This window comes from Aotus nancymaae, unplaced genomic scaffold, assembly GCF_030222135.1.
Source record: "Aotus nancymaae isolate 86718 unplaced genomic scaffold, 86718_ANA_hifiasm-v0.15.2.pri h1tg000059l, whole genome shotgun sequence".
NCBI classification, from domain to species: Eukaryota; Metazoa; Chordata; class Mammalia; order Primates; family Aotidae; genus Aotus; species Aotus nancymaae.
In genome coordinates, this window is record NW_026988473.1 from 58,200,356 (window position 1) to 58,212,621 (window position 12,266).

Consider the following 12,266-nt stretch of genomic DNA (forward strand, 5'->3'; position numbering starts at 1 on the left):
TATTATAGCTAAGAAGTCTTTGCCTAAAAGTCATGAATATTTATGCCTATGTTTTCTTCTAAGAATTTTCTTGTTTTAGCTCTTACATTTAGGCCTATGTTCATTTTGAGTTAATGTTTGTGTGTGATATCAGGGATGAAACCAACTTCATTCTTTTGAGTGTGGATATCCAATAAACAGCCTGTCCTGGCTTCATTTATTAAAAAAAGACTCCTTTTCTCCATTTAATTGTCTTGACACCTTTGCCAAAAATCAGTTGACTATAAATGTTAGAGTTTATCTCTGGAGTTTTAATTCTATTCCATTTATTTATATGTCTACCCTATGCAAGAACCACACTGTCTTCGTTACAAGACAGTCGTTGTATATCTTGAAATCAGACAGTGTGTAAGTCCTCCAACTTTTTTCTTCTTTTTCGAGGTTATTGACATTCTATATTATTTAAAATTTTTTAAATACTTGTTTATGTACTGGACCATGCTCCTGTTGTTTTACATGCACAAGTATCTTTAGCTCATCCTTACAATTCTTTAAGATCTTGTGTTGCTAGTTTTACAGCTAAGAAGGTTAAGAAGTTAAGTAACTTTCCCAAGGGTTCCACAGTTATTAGTTAATGATGGCTTTGGGACGTGGATTCAGTCAGATCTGACTGACACAAAGCGTTGTTTTTAAACACTTTTCCAGTAAAACATTGGGAGATAATGCAAGGCCTGTGGTGGATGCCCTTGTGTGGAGAACTGCATCTTACCCAGGTAAACATCCCAGAAAGATTGTTAGCTAACTTCTCTTTCTCCCACCCAACAACAAGTGGATCTCATTATATCAATCTGCTTTATTACCATTTGTCACAGCATCTAATAGGAATCTAAACTTAACTTTGTGATCAAGCTCTTTGGAGAAAGGATTTATTTCCAAAAACCTAAATGCAGGAGCAATCCTAATTCTATCCAGAATTTTTTCTTTGGTTTTGCAAATTTTAAGATTTGAGATGAACTGTCATATATATATATATGTATGTATGTATGTATATAAAACTCTGTGGGGGTTCTCTTACCTTAAATTTGTCATTTGCCTATGAAGTCCAGTATGCATGTAGGAGGGGCTTATGAGATTATGCCTTATCTCTGACAGTGGACCTGATCTCTTAGAAATGGCTCATTAAAGGAAAGTGTTGTGGGAAATAGGACAGGCTGAGGTTCCAAGTTGAAATGGCAGTAAGCATTTCCTTTAAAGTGTCCTACCCTAAGTGGGGTTAAATATAAACAGTGGAGAATAGAATTAGTTTTTTAGTGAGAATACTTGAATTATAAGGTAGCTTTATGTCTCCACGTCTCCTTGTACTGATGGAAAACCAAGGTTCAAAGAAAGGAAGGGACCTGAGAAAACCAGTGGCAAAGACAGGACTAGAAGACCCAAGTTTCTTAACTTCTCATCCAATGATCTTTTTCTTTTTCTTTCTTTTTTTTTACTGTGATAAACATAACATAAAATTTTTAAGTATACAGTTAAGTAGTATTAAGTATATTCATGTTTTTATGAAACATCTGAGATTTTATGCCTGTTAAACAACAACTCCCCTTTTCCAAAACTCTTCCAAAGGCCCCTGGTTACCACCATTCTACTTTCTGTATCTATGAATTTGACTATTTGAGATACTTCATATAAGTGAGATCATGTAGTATATGTCTTTGTGACTGGCTTATGTCACTTTGCATAATATCCTCAAAGTTCATTCCCTATGCAGCATGTGATAGCATTTCTTTCCTTTTTATGGCTGAATTATATATGTATATACCACATTTCATTTATTCATTCATCCATCAGTGGCCATTTGAGTTGCTTCCACCTCTTGGCCGTTATCCATAGTGCTGCCATGAACATGGGTTTGCAGATATCTTTGAAACTCTGTTTTCAATTCCTTGTATATTTACCCAGAAGTGGGATTCCTGGATCATGTTTTAGTTCTATTTTTAATATTTTGAGGAACTGCCTTGATGTTTTTCTTATTGGTTGAACCATTTTACAACTCAGTGCACAAGGGTTTCAGATTCTTCATATCCTCACCAACACTTATTTTTCTCTTTTTTGATAGTAGTCATCCTAATGGGGGTGAGCATTTATTTACTGATTACTGACGTTAAGCATTGTTTCATATGCTTCTTGGCCACTTCCTTATCACCTCTGGAGAAATGTCTGTTCAAGTCCTTTGACCATTTTTTAATCAGGTTACTTGATGTTTTTGGTGCTGAATTGTAGGAGTCATTTACATATTCTGAATATTAATCCATTATAAGATACATGATTTGCAAAGATTTTCTCCCATTCTGTAGATGTACCATTTGTCTATTTTTGCTTTTGTTCACTGCTTTTGGTGTTATAGCCAAGAAATCATTGCCAAGTCTAGTGTCCAGATTTTCCTCCATGTTTTCTTCTAAGAGTTTTATAGTCTTAGTCTTACATTTAGGTCTTTAATCCATTTGAATTAATTCTTGAATTTGGGATAAGCCCCCAGCTTCATTCTTTGGCATATGCATATCTGTTTGGTTATCCCAGTACTGTTTGTTGAAGAGACTGTTCTTTCCCCATTGAGTGGTCTTAGCACTTTTGTCAAAAATCATTTGACCATTTATGTGAAGGTTTATTTTTGGACTGTCTGTTCTATTCCACTGGTCTATTTGTCTTTATGCCAGTACCAAGCTGTTTCAATTACTGCATCTTTGTAACTGGGGAGTGTGAGTTCTCCAATTTTGTTCTTCAAAATTGTTTTGGCTAGTCAGTGTTTCATGAGATTCTATATGAATTTTAAGATGATTTTTTTCTATTTCCTAAGAAAAGCCATTGGAATTTTGAGAGAGATTATGTTGAATCTGTAGATTACTTTGAGTAGTATGGACATCTTAAGCATCCAGTGATCTTTAACATAATGTGTTACTGTCTTGTGTTCACTTTTAGATTTTCATATTGTGGTTGATTCAGTATGTTTATTTCAATTATAATGTTTCAAATATTTCAATGTTATAGAAAACTATAGAGAATTATTTATTTTTTCAACCAATATTTGATTGCATACTCTGTGCTTATCTACTATCAAGATTTAACAGATGTTGAGGTTTTGTCATATTTGTCTCTTATTTCCTTTCGAAAGTACAATTGCAGGAACATTATATCATCATAAAATATAAGAAGAAAACGCTCTACAAACACATCAACCTATTTTCAGTTTCCTTTTCAGTTCTTGACTATAAGTATACCACATTTTTCCAGTAGTAATCCTAACTTAGATGACATGTTGTAATCTGTTTCTTGCTTATATTATAAGCATTTTTTTCATACTGAAATGTGTTCTTTGTAGTTATTCTGTTGATGAAACATCCTTTTGCCAACCAAGTATAAGAAACTCTTAATCTTGGTGCTACCATTTACTGGCTTTGTGATCTTAAGGAAGTTTCTTAAGTTCACAGAAACAAATAGGAATAAAAAGTAAACTCATAATTATCTTAAAATGAATATTATAATGACCCATACAACAAGACTGTTATAAGGATTAAATTAATATTAAAATGTCTAGGACTCAGTAGGTCCTTAATAAGTGCTAGTTTCCTTCCCTTTCCTTTTCCCAGAGATCTAGTGTTTAATCCTGTTCTTCCAGGGGTTACCCTCAGAGACTCAGAACTTACTCTTATTCCTCCAGACCAAGAAAGACCATCCATACACCTGGAGAATTGAACTGGCAAAAACAGAAAAATACTGGGATGGCTGGTTCCGAGGCTTATCCAATCTCTTCCTTAGTTGTCCCATTCCTAAATTGCTGCTCTTGGCTGGTAAGTATGTATGTGCATGTATTAGTGCAGGCTGCCGTAACAAAATACCCTAGGCTGGGTGGCTTAAACAACAGAAATTTATTTTCTCACAGTTCTGGAGGCTGGGTGCCAGCGTGGTCAGGTTGTGGTGAGGGCTCTCTTCCTGGCTTGCTTTCTCTCTGTGCCCTAATATGGCCAAGAAAGAGTGCACCTGAGCTCTCTGGTGTCTCTTCTTTTAAGGACGTTAATTAAGGACGTTTATCCTAAGTCCTTACAGGCCCTAATTCCAAATATAGTCACATTGGGAATTGGGGCTTCAACATGAGTTTTAGGGGGACAGAACTCAGTCCATAGCAGTGTTGGTATACTGTCATCCCAGTATGACCTTGTTAAAACTTCCTACCCAGTGAGTAGTGACTTCCAGAGTAGAGTACCTTCATCATTCATCTATGCCTTTTCTCCTTCCCAGACCCAATCTCTAAACCTAACTAAGTGTAAGCATTCATCTAAGCATTAGGATGACCTAATTCTGGCCTGACCTTTCTACTTGGACGAGCCCAAGTCCTTCTTAGCCTAGAGCTGTACAAAGTGGTATAAGGATATTCTGAGTATCATGACAATCAAAATAGTAAACCCTGTTTTCAGAACCAGTTTAAATTAACATAGTAATTATAGGGGAATCTCAACCTGAAAAGTTTCATCTGGTGGTGAGAATATGCTCTGGGAGTTAGGATTGATATAAACATGAATTGAGCATTTCATGTTTACAACTTTGTAACACTTTTTACTTAGTACTTGAAGAGCAAAATCTATTTCACAATGAATTCTCTTGTTTTCTAGGTGTTGATAGGTTGGATAAAGATCTGACCATTGGCCAGATGCAAGGTAAGTTATCAAGAAATTATGCCCCTGGACCCTTTTCTGAGGAAAGGGTGACAGGGCAATTAGCTATCTGAGATAGTGGTATAACAGAAAAAGCATGAGCTTTAGAGTCAGACCCAAGTTGGACATCTTCCTCTACTCCTGACCCACTATACGATTATGGGCAAGTAGTTCCCTTTTCTGAGCTTTAATTTGTTTAAAAAAAAATTCTATCCAAAAATGAAGACTATAATACTACCTATATCTCATTTATAAGAGTTAAAGTGAGGCAATGTGTTTAAAAATTATAAAGTACTGTATAGATGTATAATACTCTGAAAGGAGATAATTCTGACTACAGGTCAGTTTATTTTGTTTGTTTGTTTGTTTTGTTTTTTGAGATAGAGTCTCACTCTGTTGCCCAGGCTGGAGTATAGTGGCGCAATCTCGGTTCACTGCAACCTCCACCTCCCAGGTTCAAGCAATTCTCCTGCCTTGGCCACCTGAGTAACTGGGATTACAGGCCTGTGCCACCACACCGGCAGCTAATTTTTGTATTTTTAGTAGAGATGGAGTTTTACCATTTTGGCCAGGCTGGTCTCAACTCCTGACCTCAAGTGATCCACCTGCCTCAGCTTCCCAAAGTGCTGGGATTGCAGGTGTGAGCCACCACAGCTGGCCAGTATTTTTATTATTGTTAGAATTTTTAGGAAAGGGAAAGGCTCAAGATAATCCAGACATAAAAAGGTATATCTCTTTAGAAGACAGCAGGTAAGATGGTAAAAGCAAGGTCTCTGAAGTTCAGAGAACTGGGTTTTGAATACTGCTTTTCCAGTAATTTTTTGACTCTGGGCAAGTTATCTGACTTGCCTCAGCTTTAGTCTTCTTAATCTGTAAAATGAAAAAACTGATGGCAGCCTCAAAAGGATCGTGAGGTATAATGAGTAGGAAAGTGACATGCTGAACACTATACAGATGCATGTATGTTAGCTAGATGACAATGGAGGCAGCAGGTCCAATTCTGTGGGGGCTCTTGCTTTAGTACAGGTAAAAGACCCAGTGAAAGTGAAGTCAGTAGGCATGCAACTTTTGGGTTATGGGAAGAAGAGGTGCCAACTCCAAGACCAAAGTTTCAAGCTCAAGCAGAATCTGTTCTAGACCTTTCTTCTCTACTTACTTTCCCTGGACAATTTCATGGCTTCCATTTATACCTTGATGACTCCCAAAGCTAAATATCCAACGCACCCCTCTCTCCTGAGAGATCTAGTCCTGTTCCATGTAGCAAACCTGCTGGATGTCTGATGGGACTCTCAAAGTGTTCTTTCAGCCATTCTCTATTCCCTCATAATAATTGTTCAAAGACTCTTGACTATAAAACTCTAGTCCCAGACCCTCATGCCTTTGCCTTCCTTTAACTACATTGTATCATGAGGTCTGAACAGGACCATGAGCTGGGACTGTGTGTGATTTTTTTTCATGGCACTGATGTTGGTAATTATGAGCTTAGACACTTATTTAAGTAGATGCTTATAAGTGTCTAAGCCCATAATTACCAACATCAGTGCCATGAAGTTGAATCTAAGACACTTAAATTCAATTCAAGAAACTTTCCTAGGTACCTTCTCTGTGTAAGATGTATGCAAGATGCTGGGCAGACAGAAGAATCAGACATGGCCCCTGATACTGCCTGAAGGCAGTTGACATGGACTGGGATAGCATTTGAAATCACTGTTGATCACCAGCCTTGGAATCAGACAGTCCTGAGTTTGAATCACTGTTAATATTTTTGCAGCATGAGTGAATTGCTAACTTCTTTAATTTTGAGTTTCTTCATCTATAAAATGGAGATAATGATATATCTCAGTACAGTTATATGAAGTTTAAATGGAAAAAAGTGTGGGTAGTCTAACAAATGATGCCTTTCATTACATCCAGGAAGTAATCATGATTCTTTATGAGATGCCCTCCTGTTTCCTCAGTATAGATTATATCAAGACCACCTTCTGGTTTAATGAAAGCCTCCTATGAGTATAGAGAGTAAATGGCGAGGATAAGGAACATCCCACAAAATAAAGGGAAATGGCTAAGTCTGCATAGATTCTAAACCACAGCTATCCCAGCACTGTGTTCAAACCAGCTGACTTAGTTATAGAATCCTGGAAAACTACCACCTATTCATAGTACAACTTGGGTAATTTAGGCTCTCTGAACCTTAGGCTCCTAATCTGTACAATCTGAAATATTCCCACTTGATAGAATAATTGCAAGGTTTACCCCTGAGCATGTTATTTTACGTGTACCTGGCTCAGTGTCGTTGGTGTATGTGAGTTCTCCCTGATTATACCTACTCTTCCAAAGAGGAATGACAAATGCATCCCTAGTCATTAGAGCTGATATAACAGAAAGAACAGGGAGATTGGAGTAGTACGTTTTGGATCTGGTTATTTGTTCATCATTCATTCACTAAAGACTTAATACCTGTGTTTGGTCCTATTAAGGATATAGAGCAAGTAATAACACCATCATTCCCTGTTTTGTTTTGTTTTTTTTTGAGATGGAGTCTTGCTCTATTGCCAGGCTGGAGTGCAGCGGCACAATCTTGGCTACTGCAACCTCCGTCTCCCAGGTTCAAGTGATTCTCCTGCCTCAGCCTCCCAAGTAGCTGAGACTACAGGTGCACAGTACCACACCCAGCTAAATTTTTTTGTATTTTTAGTAGAGATGAGTTTTCACCATGTTGGCCAGGATGGTCTTGATCTCTTGACCTCGTGATCCACCCACGTTGTGCTGGGATCACTGGTGTAAATCACCGCACCCAGCCTCTTGCCCTGTTCTTAGGGAAATGACACACTCCCGTGGAAGCAAGCACCAGTGGCATGCAAAATGTAAACTTACTTGAAACTTACAAGAGGGCCATGTGCTGCTCTGTGTTTGGATCCAAATGCATTAACAACAGTACTTTAGGAGCTAGAAGGGAGAGGTGACTAGGCTCGAGCACCCAGAGAGAGGCAGCTTACTGCAAAAGGAGGGGCACAGGCTGGACTTTACTAAATGGGATCATCTTATTCCTCTACTAATTAACTAAGTGGCCTTGGGCAAGTCACTTCACTAATCATGGCCTCATGACTGAGTTTCATCACCTCAAAAAAGAATTTCAGTATTTTTGTGCATAATTTTATAGGGTAGATTTTGAGAATCAACTTTAAAAATGGATAGAAGGATACACTGAACACTTTTTGAATCCTGTGTATCTGGGGTAAGAACCACAGAATGTAATGACGAGAAGAACTTTCAAGCCCATTCCTTTATTTTATAAATAGAGAATCTGAGGCTGAGAAAATCTGCTCTCTCTAACTATGGGGGCTCTGGGTCTCATATTCTTTAGTCTCCTTAGGGATCTTCTTTATCAGTCATCTCTGTTCATTTTTAATCATTGTCACATTAGGTATGAGCTTACAGTGTTCTGTAAGACAGTCTGAGAAAGTGCTTAGTGCAAAGCCAGGTGCATGGTTTAGTGCTCAAATGGTAACTTATTATTGTAATAATAAATTTTGAGTCCTTAACATAGTTTACAAAATCCTTAATGGTATGGCCCCTGCTTACCTCTCCAGCCTCATTGTTAACCACTCTGATAAGCATCATGCCAAGCTGCTTTTATTACTAGCCATTTTAAGCCTTCTTTCCTTCCTGGGTCCCTCTTGGATTGTGAAGCTCCCTTTCTTACGCTCTTAACAGCCCCATGTGCCCAGTTTTATCACAGGAATGACATACTGCATTAAAATGTTGGTTTTTGCGTTTTACTCCCCTACTGGACTGTAAATCCCCTGAGGACAAGAACTGTTTCTTCTATGTGTCCCTGGCCCAAAGTAAATGTACACTAAATAGGACAGAAGGAAAAAGTAAAGGGAAATGATTGGCACAAGGTTACAATTACATGTATTACCATCCTCAGCAAAGACTTGATAATTGGGTCCAGAGTATTGAGATGAGGTTGGAAATGGGGAGGTCCTGGGCTCCTGGAATAGCCTATGAGGCTGCAGCAGTAGTAAAGAGAGGGTTCTTTTAGTCCTTGAAGTTGCCTTGCTTTGATTCCTCCCCAGGGAAGTTCCAGATGCAGGTCCTACCCCAGTGTGGCCATGCAGTCCATGAGGATGCCCCTGACAAGGTGAGTCTGGTGCTCAATGACTGTAAAAAGACAACTGTGAGAATAACCCTGGATGCCACAGAAGACAAGTCCCTGAGTCTCAGCCTGCATTGCCAGCAACAGCTGCTGTGGAGCCTATGTAGATGCAATTGCACCAGCTCTCCAAACTCTCACTGGCAGCTGCTTATGGCATTGGCTTTGTGTGTATGTGCTGAGGAGCTACTGGCACTCTGCTGTTTCATCCCAGCGCCCTGTGGTTAAGATCTTAAGTTCTACTTCTCCAATACTCCCAAAAGCCAGATAAAAGAGGGATGATTAGGGTAGAAATGACTCCCTAAACCACAGAAATGGTTAAGGAATTACTACGGGCTTCTCCTATGGGAAAACACCGTTTTGTAACTCTAAGGGCATAAATAAGCCCTTCATGTCATTCCTCTTGAGCTCTGTGGAGCTATCCCTGACAAGGATGGTGGGGAGGAGTCTCCTAGCTCTGCTAGGGAGGGCCTAGGTCCTTTTAATTTAAAGCCACTCAGACCTGTGGGTGGCATGAGAGCACCATAGTGCCTAACCATCTAACAGAAGCCCACAGCCCAAGGCTCAGCCCCGTCGCTAACCTTCATACGGCTTGGAATATCTCTCCCTTTTCCAGGTAGCTGAAGCTGTTGCCACTTTCCTGATCCGGCACAGGTTTGCAGAACCCATCGGTGGATTCCAGTGGTAAGGCGGTCCAAGGGTTTAAGAACCCCAGCAGTGCTGGCCTACTCCAACAAACAGATACTTGCAGGACTATAAATATCTCTGCCTTACCCCTGCCTGGTTTGGTCACCATGCCTTTCTTCTTCTCTTCTTCTTCGACTTCTTCTTCTCTTCTTCTTCTTCTCCTCCTCCTCCTCCTCCTCCTCCTCCTTCCTCTTTCTTCTTCTTCTTCTTCTTCTTCTTCTTCTTCTTCCTCTTCCTCTTCCTCTTCTTTCTTCTTCTTCTTCTTCTTCTTCTTCTTCTTCTTCTTCTTCTCTTCTCTTTCTTCTTCTTCTTCTTTCTTCTTCTTTTCTTGTTCTTCTTCTTCTTTTCTTCCCTTTCTTCTTCTTCTAACAAAGAGCCTGGCATGTCTGTTTCTACAAAACCATGGTTGGTTGTTTCTTTGTGCTGTGGTCCAGTGGGTTGATGCTAAGGCTGTGATTAAATTGTGCCTAGTCTCTCACTCCCCACTGTGATGTGCATTTCTTCTTGAGGTGCCCCTTTGAGGAGGCTGGGATAGGAATCAGTCCTTTTCCAGGCCTTAGAAAAGTTTTATTTGCCCTCTTCTGCCCCGCTGCCAAGGAAAGCTGGGCAGGCCATGGAGCAGGGCTTTTTTTTTTTTTTTTTTTTGAGATGGAGTCTCATTCCATCGCCCAGGCAGGAGAACTGTGGCGTGATCTTAGCTCACTGCAACCTCTGCCACCTGGGCTCAAGTGATCCTCATGCCTCAACCACCCAAGTAGCTGGGATTACAGGCATGCCCTACCACGCCTGGATAATTTTTATATGTTTTTTTTAGTAGAGATGGGGTTTTGCCATATTGGCCGGTCTGGTCTTGAACTCCTGGCCTCAAGTGATCCACCCTCATCGGCCTCCTAAAGTGTTGGGATTACAGGCATGAGACACCACGCCTGGCCTAGAGCAGAGTTTTCTACAGTGTTGCAGTGTCTTCCCATGGCCAGCTACTGAGCAAGCTGGGAATGAAATGGGTGCTTCTGCCAGGCTTGCTTTCCCTCCATTTCCAAAGCTGGCAGAATATTATTCACTCTACAGGGGTGATCCTGGAAGCTCTAGAGCAGGGTTTTCAACCTCAGTGCTATTGACATTTTGAGGTGGATAATTCTTTATTGTGGGGACTGCCCTGTGTGTTATAGGATGTTTAGCAGTATCCTTGGCTTTTGCCCACCTGATACCAGTAGCACCCCTCCCCCCCACAGTTCTGACAACCAGAAATGTCTCCAGATTTTACCAAATGCCTCAAGGGGGGCAAAATTTCCCCCAGTGAGAACTGTTGGTCTAGAGGAAGAAACAGGGCCAGGCCTCTCATCCTAGGAAACTCTTCATCTGATTAGGGAAACATAGTTGGGCTCTTTGTTGAGGAGAAAGAAGAGAAGCATGTTGACCCAAACCAGCTGGTCCTGGCCCACCTCAGCCAGCTCCTAGTCTGTACTGCAGAAGGCCTTTGATCCTCAGAGAACCCACAACCCTGATGAGGAGTTTGTGGGGGAACTTGTTCCCCACTCTCAGAAAGTTTGAAGAAGAAATATTGAAGAAAAAGAAACAGCTTTTGCCTTAGAGAATGCTGAATTCCAGGGCCTGAGAGATGAGAGTGTCAGGGTAGGGTAAGCACTGGAGATGATGGCAGGGCCCTGGGACAGTGAATCACAGAAGCAACACCCCTATGCAGAGCCACCCCTCTAACAACTGACCATTGATGGATCCCAGGAACCAACAATAAAGACTTAATTTCTCTTGCTAAAGTGTTTGACAGGGGACCTTAGACCATTTGGAGCCTTGGTCAAATGAGCAGTACACTGAGAGCAGACCCTGGGTCTAGCTCTGGTCAGGGCTGTGAGATGGGACAGATTTGCAAGGGCCTTGGTGGTCATTAGGGAGGGCTTCCTGGAGGAGCCAGGTTAAGCAAGGGAAAGCTATTGATAGTTACATTTGTTTTTCCTTCTTCCGCAGTGTGTTTCCTGGCTGTTAGTGACCTGCTGTCCACCCCTCCTTCGACATTGAGCTCTGTTGTAAATGCATCGCACCAGAGGCCACTGTGATGCCGCTGTCTCCTCCTTCCCATCCTTCCCAGCCATGTGACACTGGCTCCCTGTAGACCGGCACCCCAACCTTTTCATGTATTCTGCCAAAAGCATTGTTTTCCAGGGCTCTTGACCAACATCGGCTTCCCCGGTCCAAGACTCCCCTGTTCCTTCCCCTTCCCTGTACTGGGGTAGCTCCTGCCTGTTCTCCCTGCATTGCCTAGGGTGAAGCCTCCAGATTTGCCATACTAAGCCCCTATTCCTAGCATCAGGTGATGCACCTGAATCCAAATGTCTTCCCAGGCTCAGGGACCTCCGTTCCTTGAGATTGTCTTGGCATGGTCCAGCCCTACCTCATGGGATGGACAGTGCCTCAGGTGGTCCTTATTTTTCCCTCTGAAATAAAACACTAGTCAGGTACCATTTTATCCCAGTCTTAGTCTTCCAGGTTTGGAAGACCAAGAGAGGCCAAGATCCCATCCTTAGGTACAGGGAGAGGTGGTAGTGGATAGCATCACAAGAAACCAGCCTGAAAATCAGGTCCAGCCAGTCCAAGCACATGGGCTCCCATCTGGGAGAGCCCACTGTCCCACTCCCACATATCTGGGCACCTGCCCTGGGCTGAGGCCAGGCTGCTCCAGGGTCCTCTTGAACCCTTACCTACCACAGAGCAACCCAGGTTAAGTA

The 12,266-nt window shown here is 41.3% G+C and overlaps 1 protein-coding gene and 1 non-coding gene across 2 annotated transcripts in view; one reads left to right on the forward strand and one right to left on the reverse strand.

Moving 5' to 3' along the window:
• PPME1 (protein phosphatase methylesterase 1) overlaps positions 1–11,643 on the forward strand; it is a 79,362-nt gene extending 67,719 nt beyond the window's left edge. The window contains exons 10-14 of the mRNA XM_064365287.1: positions 3,692–3,821; positions 4,641–4,685; positions 8,762–8,826; positions 9,455–9,522; positions 11,509–11,643. Coding sequence (XP_064221357.1) covers positions 3,692–3,821; positions 4,641–4,685; positions 8,762–8,826; positions 9,455–9,522; positions 11,509–11,527 — 327 coding nt within the window. The 3' untranslated portion in view covers positions 11,528–11,643. The remainder of the gene's footprint in view (positions 1–3,691; positions 3,822–4,640; positions 4,686–8,761; positions 8,827–9,454; positions 9,523–11,508) is intronic.
• LOC135270322 (small nucleolar RNA SNORA7) lies at positions 10,475–10,611 on the reverse strand. The gene has a single exon (XR_010338482.1). It is a non-coding gene; the product is annotated as a small nucleolar RNA SNORA7 (small nucleolar RNA).
• Positions 11,644–12,266: the final 623 nt, after the last annotated feature.